The 17,739-nt window shown below is 41.5% G+C and overlaps 1 protein-coding gene and 1 long non-coding RNA gene across 4 annotated transcripts; one reads left to right on the forward strand and one right to left on the reverse strand.

The window, feature by feature from the left end:
* The first annotated feature begins 257 nt into the window (after positions 1-257).
* On the forward strand, positions 258-6,525 carry LOC135540327 (adenosine receptor A1-like). The gene is made up of 2 exons (XM_064966915.1): positions 258-727; positions 5,286-6,525. The coding sequence occupies exons 1-2, from the start codon at positions 387-389 to the stop codon at positions 5,911-5,913; spliced, it is 969 nt and encodes a 322-aa protein (XP_064822987.1). The 5' UTR covers positions 258-386; the 3' UTR covers positions 5,914-6,525.
* Positions 6,526-7,068: 543 nt separating this feature from the next.
* On the reverse strand, positions 7,069-17,587 carry LOC135540328 (uncharacterized). Of its 3 annotated transcripts, none has more exons than XR_010455735.1 (2): positions 16,631-17,587; positions 7,069-7,965 (listed from the first exon to the last, which is right to left on the reverse strand). It is a non-coding gene; the product is annotated as an uncharacterized LOC135540328 (long non-coding RNA). The 3 variants fall into 3 exon arrangements; XR_010455734.1 differs by lacking the exon at positions 16,631-17,587 and adding an exon at positions 15,955-16,198; XR_010455736.1 differs by lacking the exon at positions 16,631-17,587 and adding an exon at positions 10,852-11,606.
* Positions 17,588-17,739: the final 152 nt, after the last annotated feature.

Raw genomic sequence — 17,739 nt, forward strand, 5'->3', positions numbered from 1 at the left:
TCCAACCTAAGTGTATGTAAACTTCCAATTCAACTGTATATGTATAGAAATAAAGGATACACAAATATGCCATTTGTTTTAATAAACATTACAGAAAATTATTATATTTTAGATGTTTATATTTACATGATTTCATTAGAATATTTCAAAATAGATTATTTTAGGTGCACGACAATTTAAAATGTGGTTTATTTAAATATTTGTCAATGTGCATGTTGTTGCATTTGTTGAAAAGGAAACGGAAGATAAGCATGAAGTTGCAGGGGGTTGTAACTTTTTCAGTGAGCAAATGTACATACTCGACAGTCTGGTCCAAGAAACAATGCTGTAAAATCCTCAGGATCATAGTTCAGTGGATTACAGTAGAATATTGCACTTTCATCAGAATGGCTGACAGGATGTCTGGAGGAGAGGTGGCCTACACAGTGCTGGAGGTGCTGATCGCTATTGCCTGCTGTCTGGGCAATGTGCTAGTGATCTGGGCAGTGTGGTTGAGCAGCTCTCTAAGGCAGCCCACATTCTGCTTTTTGGTTTCTCTGGCTGTGGCAGACTTCCTTGTAGGGGCTGTGGCTGTGCCAGCCGCTATACTGGTAGATGGAAGAGTGCAGATCTCATTCAATGTCTGTCTCTTCATAAGCTGTGTGGAAATTTTGTTGACATTGGCCTCTGTACTGTTTCTATTAGCCATCTCCGTGGACCGATATCTACGAGTCTTCATCCCTCTCAGGTGAGCTGTCTTCTGACCTAAATACTGTAAATAGTCTGTAATTATTATGACATTGAAGCCATTTTTCTTCTTTTGTTTGAAATCAAACAATGACGTCAACGTGCAGACTGTCAGCATTCATTTGAGGGTATTTTCATGAACCATCTAGAAATTACATCCCTTTTGTACATAGTCCGCATTTTAGGGAACTAAAAGTATTGGGACACATTCACTTTTTTGTGGAATAAAGTAGTACAAATTTGTTGGATGCATTTGCTGTTTGTTTTGGTTGTGTTTCAGATTATTTTGTGCCCAATAGAAATGAATGGTAGATAATGTATTGTGTCATTTTCAAGTTACTTTTATTGTAAATAAGAATAGAATATGTTTCTAAGTACTTCTACATTAATGTGGACACTACCATGATTACAATAATCCTGAATAAATCATGATTAATGTTGAGTGAGAAAGTTAGACGCACAAATATCATACACCCAGGGTATTCTAACCTCTCACACAGTTGCAATTTTAGCATGGAAATCTTGGTGGGGAATTTTTTAAATAAAAGTGGGATGCATGCCCACAAAGCTACTACACAACACAACACTAAACAACAAATGAAATGCATGTTAACAATGACAAACGGTGCCATCAAACTGTTAAGGCCTACGTAAAGCTGTCCCAACAGCAGAATCCCAATATCTTATCACTGCTTCACCTGGCTATCAGCGGATCCTTGTCTGGCTGTGAAACAGTTAATTCGGCCTCATTTTACTGTTTTAAAAAAAAACATAGCTGATATGGTTGACAAATGTGGTTTCTAATGACTATTGAGATGTACAAACTATAGCATAAGGGGACAACAAGAGGATAATCCATAATTTCGATTAATGCTCTGTAACATTCTCGCTCATCATTATTCACAATTCATTCAGGATGATCTGTGATCATGTTTCCATTCACATTAACATAGAACTGTTTCAAAACATATTCTATTCTTAATTACAATGAAAGTAACTCCAAAAAGACACAATACATTGTAAGGGAATTTTAATGTTTGTGCCTTTCTTAACAACACTGTTCATTCATGATTTGTGTTCAAAATATGCTTTTGAACCATAGAAATTGAGGCTAGTTGAGAACAAGTTCTCATTTCCAACTATGACCTGGCCAAGATAAAGCATAGCATTTTGACACATACAACATCACAGAGTTACACATGGAATAAATAAAACATAGTCAATAACCAGATAACAAAAAAACAAAATCTATATACAGTGACTGAAATGAGGTAAGATAAGAGTTTTCAATAAATAGACTCCCAAGTAATTACAATATAGCAATTAAACACTGGAATGGTAGATGCGCAGAAGATGAATGTGAAAGTAGAGATACTGGGGTGCAATGGAGCAAGATCAATAAATAAATACAGTTTGGGGATGAGGTAGTTGGATGGGCTATTTACAGATGGGCTCTGTAAAGGTGCAGTCACCTGCTCTGACAGCTGGTGAAAGCTAGTGAGGGAGATATGTGTCTCCAGCTTCAGTGATTTTCGCACTACAGTCATTGGCATCAGAGAACTGGAAAATGGCAAAGGAGGAATTGGCTTTGGGGGTGAATCAATATACCTGCTGGAGGTGTTTTTTCACATGGGTGCTGCTATTGATCATGTGAGCTGAGATAAGGTTGGGCTTTACCTGCCCCATGGAAAAATACTGGCAGGTGACTTTTGCGCACCATAGGACACTGTAAATGTGGGTTTATGGTCAATCTTCCAACGATCTGCCTACAAATACGTCACAATGCTGCAGACACCTTGGGGAAAAACGGATGGAACTGTGGTAGACTGCATCCAGTTTGTTGAGTGGAGTGTTGGAGCCATTTTATAGATGACATCACCGAAGTGAAATGGTCAGAGCCTATGTTTGGCAATGAAAGGATGCTTTGTAATTTCCTGGATGCCAAGTCATCTTAATTTTGCCTTGAGATGCTTAATGTGAGTCTGGAAGGAAAGCACGCACAGAGACACCTAGGTATTTGTATTTGTGGACATGTCAGAGTGAGCCGTCCAGTAGCAATTATATGCATAGTCGAGCATCTTTGTGACAAAATATCTTGTTTAAAGCATGCATTTCGTTTTGCTTGCATTTAAGAGCAGTTGGAGGCCAAATGGGAGCCATGGCATTGAAGTGTAAGAGGTTAACACAGTGTCCAAAGAGGGGCCAGAAGTATACAGAATGGTGTCGTCTGCGTAGAGGTATATCAGAGAATCACCAGCAGCAAGAGCAAATCATTGATGTATACAGAGAAGAGAGTCGGCCTGAGGATTGAACCCTGTGGCACCCCCATAGAGACTGCCAGAGGTCCGGACAACAGGCCCTCCGATATGACACACTGAACTCTATCAGAGAAGTAATTGGTGAACCAGGCGAGGCAATCATTTGAGAAACCAAGGCTATTGAGTCTGCCAATAAGAATGTGGTGATTGACAGAGTCAAAGCCTACGAAAGAGAGGTTGAACAGGCTAGTAATAGGGGTTGCAACAATTTTGGCAGATAATTTTAGAAAGTGAGGGTCCAGATTGTTTAGCCCGGCTGATTTGTAGGGGTCCAGATTTTGCAGCTCTTTCAGAACATCAGCTATCTGGATTTGTGTAAAGGAGAATTGGTGGGGGCTTTGGCGGGTTGCTGTGGAGGGTGCTGGGCAGTTGACCGGGGTAGGTGTAGCCTGGTGGAAAGCATGGCCAGCCATAGAGAAATGCTTATTGAAATTCTCAATTATAGTGGATTTATGGTGGATTTATTCTCCATGGACTTTACAGTGTCCCAGAACTTTTTTGAGTTAGTACCTCAGGATGCAAATTTCTGTTTGAAAAAGCTAGCCTTAGCTTACCTAACTGCCTGTGTATATTTGTTCCTAACTTCCCTGAAAAGTTGCATACCACAGGGGCTGTTCGATGCTAATGCAGAACGCCACAGGATGTTTTTGGGCTGGTCAAGGGCAGACAGGTCTGGAGTGAACCAAGGACTATATCTATTCCTAGTTCTACATTTTTTGAACGGGGCATGCTTATTTAATATGGTGATGAAAGCACTTTTAAAGAATTTGCCAGGTATCATCTACTGACGGGATGAGGTCAATGTCATTCCAGGATACCCCGGCCAGGTCGATTAGAGATTAGAAAGGCCTGCTCGCAGAAGTGTTTTAGGGAGCGTTTGTCAGTGATGAGGGGTGGTCGTTTGGTCGCAGACCCATTACGGATGCAGGCAATGAGGCAGTGATCACTGAGATCTTGATAGAAAACAGCAGAGGTGTATTTGGAGGGCGAGTTAGTTAGGTTGACATCTATGAGGGTGCCCGTGTTTACGGATTTGGAGTTCTACATGGTAGGTTCATTGATAATTTGTGTGAGATTGAGGGCATCAAGCTTGGATTGTAGGATGGCTGGGGTGTTAAGCATGTCCCAGTTTAGGTCACCTAGTATCACGAGCTCAGAAGATATATGGGGGCAATCAATTCACATATGTTATCGAGGGCACAGATGGGGGCAGAGGGAGGTCTATAGCAAGCGGCAACAGTGAGAGACTTGTTTTTGGAAAGGTGAATTTTTAGAAGTAGAAGCTTGAATTGTAATACAGAACTATTCAGGCTATCTTTACAGTAGATTGCAACACCGCCCCCTTTGGCAGTTCTATCTTGGCGAAAAATGTTATAGGTAGCGATGGAGATTTCAGTATTTTTGGTGGTTTTCCTAAACCAGGATTCAGACACAGCTAAGACATTCGGGTTAGCAGAGTGTGCTAAAAGCAGTGAGTAAGACACATTTAGGGAGTAGGCTTTGAATTTCATGAATCCTTATCAGTATCTGCAAGTTCACCCAAACCTTGTTTTGAGAACAAATTAAAAATATCTCAGTTTTAAGGTCTCAGCTTTGAGAGAAGAAGCCTCGTGAGGTATTGGTCTGTCACATGTTAGGAACCAGGATTGGTCGGTCACATGAATGAAACAAAACGGTAATGATTAATTAATTATGCTAAATCATGCAAATATAACTTGTCTGTGTATAGCCATATATAAGACAACTGCTGGGACTGCCCAAGGAGAGCTATGGTGCATTGAGTTGGTAAAGGATGATTAATTTAAGATGGACTTCGAGTCTCCCTGTGTAAAAAATTCCACGACAACAGCATTACCATTAATTTCGATTGGGCACAAAATAATCTGAACAACCAAAACAAACAGCAAATGCATCCAACAAATGTGTAAAGTCACAAGCTTGATGCAGTCACTTCGTTCTATGAATATGTATGAAAATACTTTCAAAGTAAAGCTGGTAATCTGCACTTTAACCGCATAGTCATTGCCTGATTTTAAATCCCAACTTTTGGAGTATAGAGCCGAAATAAGAAAATAATATTTACTGTCCCAATCATTACGGAGTGCTCTACATTTATCACCTAGCACATTCTCTCAAAGGATTTCCCCTTTGTAATCAGGATTATGAAATAGGTGGGTGTGTGCGTACAAAGGAAAGCATCAAGGTTGTCATGTCAGATGATCAGATTCTCTGCTTCAACAGGTACAAGAGGACAGTAACAGAGAGGAGATCTTGGGTGGTGGTGGCAATATGTTGGTTTGTTGCCTTCATGTTGAGCTTCCCACCCATGTTTGGGTGGTACAACCATGACACCTTGTCTCACTCAGGGAACTCAACCACCATCATTTGCCGTTTCCTGGCTGTGATTCCCATGTCATACATCGTATACTTCAATTTCTTCCTCTGCACCCTCACACCGTTGCTTATCATGGCTGTCCTATACTGCTACATCTTCTGTACGATCCGGAAGAACCTGAAGGGGAGGACGGGGAGCGGTGCCCAGTCCCACACCTACTTCAGGAAGGAGAGGAGCCTGGCCCGATCCCTGACTCTGGTCCTGGTGCTCTTCGCCTTTTGCTGGCTCCCTCTGCACTTCATGAACTGTGTTGCCTACTTTGGTAACCCATCAAACATACCCCAACAGGCCTTCTACGTGGGCATCCTCCTCTCCCATGGCAATTCAGCTGTCAACCCGATCGTGTATGCCTTCAAGATCCGCAAGATCCAGGAAGCGTACCTGAGGATATGGAGGAAGTTTGTGTGCCGAGGTGACAACCAGACCACTGAGATGAACACCAGCAGTAACCCCAGGGTAGGCAGAAATGACTGATGGAGGGGAGTTCATCATTGTGAGTGAGGGACAGTTAGTGACATGTATAGAGTGTGGTAAGAAGTTATAGTTCCAGGGTATTATTCTCAAATACTTTGATAAGAGTCATTGTAGGGATGCAAAGCAATTTAGAATGTGGTCTATATCTCATATTTGTCTTTATGTATTGTATTATCAGTATAATATAAGCATGTGTAGATCAGGTAGAGCTAATGTCAAAGTATTTTACTTTAGCATTGCTCAACTGCGTTGGCATATCACAGCAAATTGCGTTTGTTGCAAATGAAACTGATGATGAAAATGGAAAGTGTAGTGGGTGTTTAATTTCATTGATGCATTTCCTTTGTCTGAATGCCATTTCCTCAATCCAAAAGTTTGTCGTTTCTATAATTGTTACCTTCTGTATATATACAGTGCTTTCCCAGAATTGGAAATAAGATGTACTATCTCAATGAAGGAGTACTTATCTAATGAACTTTTTTTATGATTATGGTTATGTTTGACCTCTGTCATTGCCAACAAAGGGTATATAACAAAGTATTGAGATAAACTTTTGTTATTGACCAGATACTTATTTTCCACCATAATTTGCAAATAAATTCATAAAAAATCCTACAATGTGATTTTTTGGGGGGTTTCTTTCTCGTTTTGTCTGTCATAGTTGAAGTGTACCTATGATGAAAATTACAGGCCTCTCTCATCTTTTTAAGTGGGAGAACTTGCACAATTGGTGGCTGACTAAATACTTTTTTGCCCCACTGTAGTTTAGATTATGTCAAACTCATGCATTCTCTATTAAGTTAATTTCATATTCTTTACTTCCTGCTCTGAGTCGTGAACATATGAGCAGAGGTGTAAAGTAACTCATTACAACTACTCTCGTTACTGTAATTGAGTAGCTTTTCTGAGTACTTTTTTGTTGTTGTTGTATTTTCAGTAAAGTAACAGTACTTCTACTTGAGTAATATATTTCAGTACTCTTTCTGGTGAGTGAAGGAAAAGATAGTTTGTGAGTGAGGGAGTGAGCGGGCGAGGGAAAGTGTATGAATGGATGAGTGAGTGAATGATGGCCGGTCCCATGGATAAGTAAGATGTAACAGAGGGGTGAATGATGGATTGAAAGGGTGAAAGAATGAGACATGTTTATGTCTGGAATATGAATTATATTGAAGTCTGCCAACTTTATTCTTTATGCACTTTATTTTGCATTGCTTAAAGTAACAGTACTCCTACTTGAGTAGGATATTTCAGTTCTCTTTCCACCCCTGCCGACGGGAACCTTCCGGTCGAATGTCTCTGGAGTCCTGCTGCTCCTTGGCCACTAGGTGACGCTAGCAAACTGTAATAAACACACCAGTGCTTCCTCTGTTGCTTTTCCACAGTAAGATTACATACAATGCAGAGGAATTCAACAAGCAGTTTTCTGTGGAGTTCCTCATCGCTGCGGACGGTCATTGTGCCTCTCAAGGAAGGCAATGGACTGTATAGTTATCACCTGAATAGGATTCTATCCCTTCACAAACTATACAACCTACTACCTCACCTCGCCAGGACACACTCACCTAAAAGGCTGACGGATGAGGGGGGAATGTCATTCAAACACATACAGCGAGAGGCGACAACACAAACACACTCACCCTAAAGCACACTTTCACTCAAACCCAATAGGGCCATATCACAATTGGCCCCAATCGCTGTAAACCAAATAAAGAATTGGATGGTCTAACAGAGGAAATGTTGCACATCCTCATGTTGTCCTGGAACATTCAGTGAATGGATGTGATATGCTAATTGTTAACTAACCCACAGAACACAGACAGGCTGCAGGCAGGTGTCCAGGCTGGGGAGATGGATGGGACAGCCAGGGGAAAATGGTCTGGCTTCAGGGCTATTGACGATTGGTCTGTCTCCTTAGGAAAGACAGTAGATTGTATAGTTATGTCAGAGGGAGGACATATACCCCACAACTATTCAATCTACTACCTCAGTCTCAAGGACAGGTGCTCAATTTATCATCAACCTGGAGAGGAGGTCAGGACTTCTACTGGGAATCTGGGAGAGAAAGAGAAATAGAAAAAGAAAGAGAAAGAGAGAAAGAGAGAGAGAGAGAGAGAGAGAGAGAGAGAGCATTTGTATGTTTAGTGGTTGATCATTACTGTACATAATAAACACATACACACACACCTTTGCATATTTGCATTCAAACAAATGGTCAAACATAGACACACACACATTCAGACACACCACAGGACAGTAGATTTAACCAACTTGAATAATCAGGCACAAATAGAAACTCGGCACAAGTCCAGATTATTCAAATGACATCCCCCACTACAGACTGAAGAGTTAGTCTGGTAACAGTTTTATAGGGAATTACCTCCAAGGAGCAATTTTCTCTTTGGTTTTGGCTCTGATGTTTAAACCTGGGCCTGGTTCAACTGCTTTGCTTTGTGTGAGCTGTGGAGCTGAACCCGAGGATTCATCAGTTCATATTAAGGCAATGACAGGTGTGTGTCTGTGTCACTGTGACAGTTATAGAGAACAGCAGGCATGTGATCTGATTGCTACGGAATCGCTAAAGGTAGCTTAGGTCAAAAGATGAACAAAATAATAACAAAAGAATGCAGTCGCTACGGAAAGTGTGTTAATTTGTGCGAGTCTAAAACGTAACTCACTGGCATTCAGAGAAGTTGGCATGTAATAAAGGAGAGCTGTGCCAGGAATTAGTGCCCATTTTCTTTAGAAACTTGGCTCTTTCCAGCCCTGCAACCTTATGGTAGCTTGCTGTTTAACAGGCAGAAGTAAAAAGCTGAATTTTATCCCCCAGTTGCCTCCCTCTAGCGTGAACAAAGCTGTGTGGATAGCCTGAACAGAGCTGTGTGGATAGCCTGAACAGAGCTGTGTGGATAGCCTGAGCAGAGCTGTGTGGATAGCCTGAGCAGAGCTGTGTGGATAGCCTGAACAGAGCTGTGTGGATAGCCTGAATAGAGCTGTGTGGATAGCCTGAACATAGCTGTGTGGATAGCCTGAACAGAGCTGTGTGGATAGCCTGAGCAGAGCTGTGTGGATAGCCTGAACAGAGCTGTGTGGATAGCATGAACAGAGCTGTGCTGATAGCCTGAACAGAGCTGTGTGGATAGCGTGAAAAGAGCTGTGTGGATATTGTGTACAGAACTGTGTGGATAGCCTGCAAGCAATGCAACGAAGTAAGGGAACAGGATGAAAACAAAATAGTAGCGCTTTGGCCATTTTAGGGAGTTGCTTGGCACTCTTAAGTGACAACATTTGTGGGGCAGAAACCTGTGAAACTCTCACACTGCTTCTTTTAATTCATTGGATTGGATCTCAGCTGGGTCTGACTGCTTTACTTGTAAAAGGTGACACTATTATGCCCATCTGAGTGGATAAGCTCAATGAGATTTACAACTTTGCAGTGTCCATCATTTCAAAGAGATGAAGGTGAATGAAAACTGATCAAATTCCATTGTTTTTATGCTGACATGGTATTTGATAGTGAACTATAAAGATGTTTCTATCATTTCTACCATAACAAGAGAGTCTCAAATGTCCCCCCTAAAACTATGTGGTTGTTTTTCTCAGTGTGGAAGCCATTTCCAGCTCTTTGAAAAAGAGCTCAGTGTTAGCTGTGCCAACTAGGGTTTGAAGTACCAGCTGGGCAGTGCAGCCCACGCCCCCCAGGGCCTTGCTTCGGCTGGGTGGGTTGGGCCAGCTCAGGCGGTGTTACGGTAGATGATGGTCAAACCATGAAGAGGCCCCGCCGCTTTGCATAAATTAGCATGTGAACCATAGCCTCTGAAAGGCACCAGGGCAGTTCATTAACATTCTGAATTCCTATTTGGCCTAATTAAGGCAGACAGTGATTGAAATGTTTTGGCAGGCTGCGAGGCAGTGAGTAGGAGTGCCAGGGACTACTCTGTGGGGGAGAATGAGAAGGCAGTGGGGCAGGGATGGAGTGGAGGTCTTAATTGAGATGTTGAATTAATTAGACGCCAAATAAGAGCCTCTTCTGACTGGTCAGTGTACACAGACGAAACAGACCGAGGGTGACTGATTTCTATTGACAAAAATAAGTGATTAAAGGCTTAGGGTTGAATCCTAACTTGTGAGTCCATAACTTGTGCTTCCTAACTTGATACATGAATGTGTTATGAAGTTTACCTTAGTTTGAGGTATTTCGTTCTTCAAGTTAGAGAAAAATAATTCAATTTCCAGGCTGTGAGTATACAATTATTTAGATGTCTTAATAAGGTCAACTAAGAAATGCGTTTTGAAATGCATTTTCAGTTGGATTATGTTGGAGCAACTCCACATTTCTTTGTTGATGTTTTTCTGGTTGTTTATGAATAATTAACAACACAGCCCGCAGACCAGAAGTTTAACAAAGGAAATAAGATAGTGGTCAATTTCAAAATGGTAAAATATCTTAAGAAAACAAGTGTAGCACATTGGCACATTGGTAACACTTGATCAAAGATAAGGTTGCAGTAATCATTTGTATAGTTTTGGTAGCAAGTTTAGTACGAAGAAGCTACACAACCTTTTGCATACCATTTTTCTATATGAAACCCACCCTTCTGTTTGAAGTGCTGGTAGGCAGTAACTTCCCACTGAACAGTGCTTCATGAGGATGATGGGCCTCATAGTTCTGGGAGAGGTTTTTGTCAAGCCTGAAGACTGGATACATGACAACAGGTGATGGGATTGACGGTGAGAATCCATAATATGATTGAGTATGTTTATATTTGGAAGTGTTTTACCTGTATGACCGTATGACCGTATGTCCTAATTATATAAATACAGATCTGCAGGCTTGGTAGATGTCAATATCATACAAGACAGTGAGTCATATTTGTGCACATAATATATAACCTAGACAAAAACAGGCACATTTAAACTTGGAGAAGAGATAATACTTACAAACATTAAAAAGTTTAAATCAGCAAAAAGCTGGATCCTTATTATCAACTGTTCAAATCCCAGGCTTCTCACTCACTGACTTCATTGGACAAAAGAAAATGGCTGCCGTGGTAAGTAAGAGAGAGGAGCTGTCTTCCTGTCACCTCTCCTGTACACTTTTTCTGACAAAGACATCATCAGAAAATGCTGTTTCTGTGTTTCGCCTTATAGGAAGATGCCCGGACAGAGTGAAACAACGTCGCAATAACAAACTTGGTTCTAATGTTCCATACTGTGGATTAGCTGGATTACGAATCACTCGCGATTAGTATTTTGCCACGAGCACAATACAAAAAATATCTAACATGAGTTGGCAAATGTCCACGGGGATCGGTAAAACACTGGGCACGACCGAGAGGGAAGAGACTGGGGTAGAATCTTGTACGCTTCTCCCTTCAATATCCTGTGCCAAGAAATGGGCATTGTCTGTGTGCCAGGCTGAATCTCAATGAACCAAAAGCAGTTGATGTAGTGGAGGGAGCATGGCGATGCTCGCCACTGACAGGGGAGGGGGAGGGGAATATTGGCACCGAAGCAATGGGAGTCTGCCATGTAAAAAAACAAAGACGTGCATGTAACAATACCATAACTACTATGGCATCGAACCAGATTTACACTGTCGCAGCATCAGCTAGATCCTGTGCTCAACTTTTCAATTCTGAGAAATGTCCAGAGAGAGGGGTAGAGCTAATGCAGTAAAAGACTGATCCTGTCTGTGTGCTCCATCCGTTGAGACTATCTGTAACACATCCTGTTGATTTTCCCTCTCTCTCTCCATTTGCCAGGAATTTACAATGATCTTCTGCCTAATTAATGTAAACAGTTTTTTCCGCTTTACAATTAGAAACACTTTGTTCGCCTGCCACTTCAGTATGGTAATGATTGAAAAGGAAGTGGCTATTATCACATTGAGTTTGCCCGTTTGCAAGCATCTGCCTCTGTTAATGTTTTGAGCCCATTTTATTTAGAACAATACGTTATTTAGTGTCTGTTTCAAGACACATCCTATCAATTATGAACAATGTTTTCAAGCATGAAATCAATGGTGAAAAAAGCACGTCAATCATTTAGTATTCACATATATCTAACATGGAATTAGAAGAGATCAGTTGATCAATTCACCAGTAGGCAAACAGTGTATGACAGAGTTGATCTGACAATACTGCTTTCAAATAATGATTTGCTTTAAATCAGTCAGCATTATTAAGCCAGTGTACTGTTTGAGTCAATCAGCATTTACTTCCAATCTTAAGTATGCATGTACATAACCAACCTCTGCAACAACAACAAAAATATCACCATATTGTTCAGTACAGTACTATGGACGTGGTGTGCCTCTCCTTTCCCATAGCCAAGTAGTCAACGTTCAGTGTCTTCCTCGTGTTCATGTTCCAACTGTCCAGTCAACCCTTTCTGCTAATACCAGACTCAGGCTCCACATCTTTTCTTCTCAGTTCAGTTTTCTATTGAGCCGAGTACAGGTGAGTTGAAAAATCCTCCAGCATAGATATACTATATATCCTATTGAGCCTAGTATGGTACCTAAACACTATATGTCTAGACTAAAGCAAGTACACTTTTGTATAGTACAGTAGCCTACTTCTGTTCCCTACATTGACAACGACAGAATTTAGTCATCAAGTACATCGGCTCGATCCTACGATAATTTCCTGGTTGCAAAAATAGCGGGCCCCAAACAGGAAGTATATCTGGTGTTGACCTTGTTTGACTCCATCCTGTGGTCTCTGGAGGCCTCAGTGTAGCGTGGCATAGCAACCCCTATTTGTTGGAGCACTAATAACATGCAGCAACTAACTGCACTAAATCATGAACAGACCTAGATGATTGATTAACATTTAATGGATACATCTTTCACTTTGTTCAATATTCATCCCCATAGATTTGTTTAAAAGAAAACAAAGAATTTAATATCATACAGGCCTTATGAATATTGATACCACATTTGACAATTACGGTCTTAGACTGAATTCAAGTTTATAAGCTGTTAGGGCCAAAAGGCTCCATAACAGCTCCTACCCCCAAGCTATAAGTGTCACGCCCTGACCTTAGAGAGCTTGTTTATGTCTCTATTTGTTTGGTCAGGGTGTGATTTGGGTGGGGATTCTATGTTCTTTATTTCTTTAGTTCTGGCCGAGAGTGGTTCCCAATCAGAGGCAGCTGTCTATCGTTGTCCCTGATTGGGGATCATACTTAGGCAGCCCTTTTCCCCACCTGTGATTGTGGGTAGTTGTCTATGTGTAGTGGCCTGCGAGCACTACGTAGCTTTACGTCGTTTGTTATTTCTTGTTTTGTTGGCGACATTATAAATAAACTAAAATGTCCGCTCACCACGCTGCACCTTGGTCCATTCCTTTCGACGAGCGTGACAATAAGACTGCTGAACAATTAATCAACTGGCCACCCGACTATTTACATTTACCCCCCCCTCCCCAATTTCTTTTGTACTGCTGCTACTCGCTGTTTATTATCTATACATAGGCACTTCACTCCTACCTACATGTACAAATGACCTCAACTAACCTGCACCCCCGCACACTGACTCTGTACCAGTGCCCCCTGTATATAGCCTCGTTATTGTTATGTCATTATGTTACTTTTTATTTTATTTGTCTTAACTCTTCTTGAACTGCACTGTTGGTAAGCATTTCACGGTAAGATCTACATTTTCTATTCAGCTCATATGACAAATACAGTTGGATTTGATTTAATTTGTTAGGATGACACCTATTGTTATTTTTCAGAGCCAGGTTATATGGTCTACTCCTGTTTCCATCTAACAATACAATATGTTCACTTAAATCCAAAACTTTTCCCTCGATGTTGTAGCAGTTGGATACATCAGAGTTACATCAGAGTAACATTCAATATTGTTATTTTTTTTTTTCTGAATTGGCCTTCAAGTATTATCAAATCAGATTGTTTGAGTATGCTTATAGTTCCTGATGTAGGCAATGAGACTTTGTTCCTGGTAACCAGTGGGTCACTGTAACCGGGGGGAGGAGACACAAATAACAGGGGATATGAATGGCCTGGCTTCCAAAAGAACACATCATCAAGTAACATGACAAGTTCATCTGAGGAGAACGCAACGAACAAGGGGAGGAGGAGCTAGTTTTCTGCCTCTTCCCCACCTTCCCTGCCCCCACCCCTTTTTTATATTTCTCTCTTCCTGTCGCTTTGGCTTTCTGTATGACATGCTCTCTCTCTTTCTCACACACACGCACAAACATGCACATACACACCATCAGACACAAACACACACATACACACCATCACACACAAACACACTCGCACACTAACCAAATAATAGACTGTAGGTAATATTCTAAAACTGGAGAGTGTAGGCCTTGAGAGTGTAGGCCTTGGCTACATGAGCAATTTATTAATGCTGCACACTGTAGTAAGCGTACGTGTACTGACAAAATGGCGACTTTTGACGTCACGTTGTTGAAAGTAGAGCTACTGTTAATGACCACGAGCCACTTCAACATAAATCCAGACCTTTTCTTCTTCTTCTATAACATGATCGTTTCTGCACGATCTTAATTGCGACATGCCAACAATAACAACTTAAAGCTACTTTGTGAGTGCAGAAATGCTGAAATTGAGAGCCGAAAATCATACTATACTCTACGAAACCCTTCATGCATCGAACATTGCTTGCATCAGAATGATCTGGTTTGTACTGGTTTCTGGACAGGTCTGTAGGTAACAGCAGTAACTAACAGACCGTTAGTTACCAAAGAAGTAGTCTCCCCATTCCTTATCAGCTCATTTAATGTTGCAATTTAGTTTGACATCTCTGTTTCACTTTTTAACACATTTGGTAGAGAGAGCTGTTGTGTTACACAGCCACCAGGGCTTTCTAAATTGTTATATTTTTAGATGTGATGTAATAGCTAATGCAAAAACCTTAAGATCAGGGTCTCAATATTTTTTATATATCAAATCATCCAAAACATCAGCATATCGTAACTGTTTGTGTGTGCAGACATACAGTATATACGTTACAGACACATTGTAAGTGATGTTGAGTTTCTGAATATAATCAAAATAACAAAACTGTACATAATACTAGAGCCAACTTGTTGACTTTATTATGTTCACTATAGAGCTGCTCTATTGTTGTGAGAGTCCTCTTCTTTTGATCATACCAATTGTATAGTGTTTGTATAGTATTGTATAGTGTACCAATTGTATAGTGTTTTTATAGTATTGTATAGTATACCAATTGTATAGTGTTTGTATAGTATTGTATAGTGTACCAATTGTATAGTGTTTGTATAGTATTGTATAGTATACCAATTGTAAAGTGTTTATATAGTGTTTCCTCCACAACAGAGAATGCAGGAGACTGGTTGCCTATTTTTCACTATGTTTTAAACCTTATGTAATTGAATTCTGCAAGAAAGGGAAACCGCAGTGTAAAAATGCCAAAGTCCTTTTATCTCAAAGTAATTCCCTTTTAAACCTTCGAGAGGCAGCGCTGGTGCAGTTTGTTTTATTTTTTGGGCTATAGGATTTACGGCATAGTAGTGTGATTAGGCTTTCTTTTCCTCATAACGATGCATTAATTGTTATTGTTCACTAAAAGCCTGAAAGGCCAGAGCCAGCCATGAGACCACTAAGAGGCCTATGTCTTTATCCTCGGGTGACTGTTCTACCTAAAACGTCCTACACAAACAAAGCTGTCCATCACATTCAATATAAAAGAATGCATATCGTCCTGAGCGGCTGCCTCATGCACTAAACGTTTGACCCTGAAGTGAATAGCTATCACTGTATCAGACTTCACTGGGTTAACAAAGTGCAGAATATGCTCGTCGTCTAGCTAATTCTCTTTACCTTTACAAAAATCTGTTTAATTTCTACCGTTCAGTAATGGCAGAGATTAGGCGGCAGAGGCGAGGCAGACACGTGTAGGAGGAAGATTATGGTGTAAAAGAGGAAAAGATCAAAGATAAAAGATAGGAGTAAAGAGGTAAATGGAAAAAATAGAGTCGCAGGGCGCTGGCTAAGAAGCAGTATTAAACATGGAAATACCTGGAGGTAGATTTTGTAAAGGACAGAGCAGGGATCTCGGCAGACATGACCCGAGGGGAACAGGCCAAGTTGGTGGAGAAAAAAGGGTGGGAAGAAAAGAGAGGAGAGCGCGTTTCCACATCCCTCTCTTTCCCCTGCAGAATGAGGGAAAGGCTGAGCGGTGTGCTGGCGAGCAACCCCACTCGAACAGGGGTTGGGGCTTGAGAGCAGTCTCTGCCATGCCCTCCTCTCTCCCTGCCCTCCTCTCTCCCTGCCCTCTTCTCTCCCTGCCCTCCTCTCTCCCTGCCCTCCTCTCTCCCCGCCCTCTTCTCTCACTGCCCTCCTCTCTCCCTGCCCTCCTATGTCCCTGTCCACTTAGGTCCAGCTGCAGAGAGAGAGAGATAGAGCGCGAGAGACAGAGAGAGAGAGAGCACATGAGGTCACAGCAGCCTGCTCAAAATCATATTTTGTCTTAGAACTGAAAGTGTTCGATAGCGTAAACTGAGCTCTTGAACTTTGAAATCCTCTCTAAAATAGTGTCTGTAAGGAACAATGAAACAAAGTCACCCCGCAAGGCCCTTAAACCCAGAGACTGACAGTCTATCATCATCAACACACCTCACAGTAACACACTGAGGCAGAGGGAGCAGGAAAAAACACACGAATGCGGAGATAGGTATCAGAATTAAATACTCACATCGGTTCTTGCACCCCAAAAAGCTTTGCCAGACTTATTATATCAAAACAAGTCAATGCTGGAGATCTCCGCTGCATTTGGGGAGAAGAAGAGGAGGAGTTAAAGACTGCAGAGCGTGCAGTGAAGCCTTTTGTCAGCAGTTGGCATCAGTCCCAGGTAGTACATGCCTCACGATTCCCATTTTCGGTAGTCATTACAGACTGTCTGTAGCTGTTCTGCACCTGCCTGTGTCTTTGTTTTGAATTGAAGCAACACTGAGGGTGAGGAAAAGTTCTGGGAACAGACGGCAGTAGTAAAAGAAATACAATGACAGAGTTCCGTGGGACTCCATGCCAAGAAAAATCTAAGTCACCAAAATAATCCAGTGTCACTGTGCCAAAAAGTGTCTCCCCCTTTCCTCCCCCGTATGTCCACCAGAGAGAGACATAGACACATACAGTATGTCAGATAAACAAGTGCTGCAGGCAAGAACTATAATCATGCTCTTCTTTTCTCAGGCATTATCCCAGGCAGCTCTCTCTGTGAGTCATCATGCTCTACTTTTCTCAGGCATTACCCAGGGCAGCTCTCTCTGTGACATCATCATGCTCTTCTTTTCTCAGGCATTATCCCGGGCAGCTCTCTCTGCAACATCATCATGCTCTTCTTTTCTCGGGCATTATCCCGGGCTGCTCTCTGTGATGTCATCATGCTCTTCTTTTCGCAGGCATTATCCCGGGCAGCTCTCTCTCTTTGACATCTTCTGCTCTTTTGTTATTTTCTCATTGATTTCTGTCCTTCAATATATCTCAATCCTCATACACACTCCTCCCAATGTGTTTTATGTTTTCTTGTATAGATTCCCCTTTTAATAAACCCTAACAATTATCTAGAAAGAAATAAGGTTGCCAAAACTTCAGGAGCGAGCGCAGAGAGGAACTGGAAAATACTCCCTTTACAAATCTTTCTCTGTCTCTCTCTTCCTGCTCACCAGCAGTGAGCTTGTAAAAGTTTCAGCTGCAATGGCCTGGGCCAGCCTCCGTTGGCAGCGGTTCAAAAGAGTGCTGCCTGCTTCTAAGTCTCTGTTAGGCAGCTCGGACTGGCTCCCTGCTCTCTCTCTCTCTCACTCC

Source organism: Oncorhynchus masou, chromosome 5 (assembly GCF_036934945.1).
Source record: "Oncorhynchus masou masou isolate Uvic2021 chromosome 5, UVic_Omas_1.1, whole genome shotgun sequence".
Taxonomy (NCBI): domain Eukaryota; kingdom Metazoa; phylum Chordata; class Actinopteri; order Salmoniformes; family Salmonidae; genus Oncorhynchus; species Oncorhynchus masou.

Coding starts and splice junctions, on each gene's coding strand:
- LOC135540327 (XM_064966915.1), top strand. CDS start 387: ATGGCTGACAGGATGTCTGGAGGAGAGGTGGCCTACACAGTGCTGGAG. Junction 728..5,285: donor CGAGTCTTCATCCCTCTCAG/GTGAGCTGTCTT, acceptor CTGCTTCAACAG/GTACAAGAGGACAGTAACAG.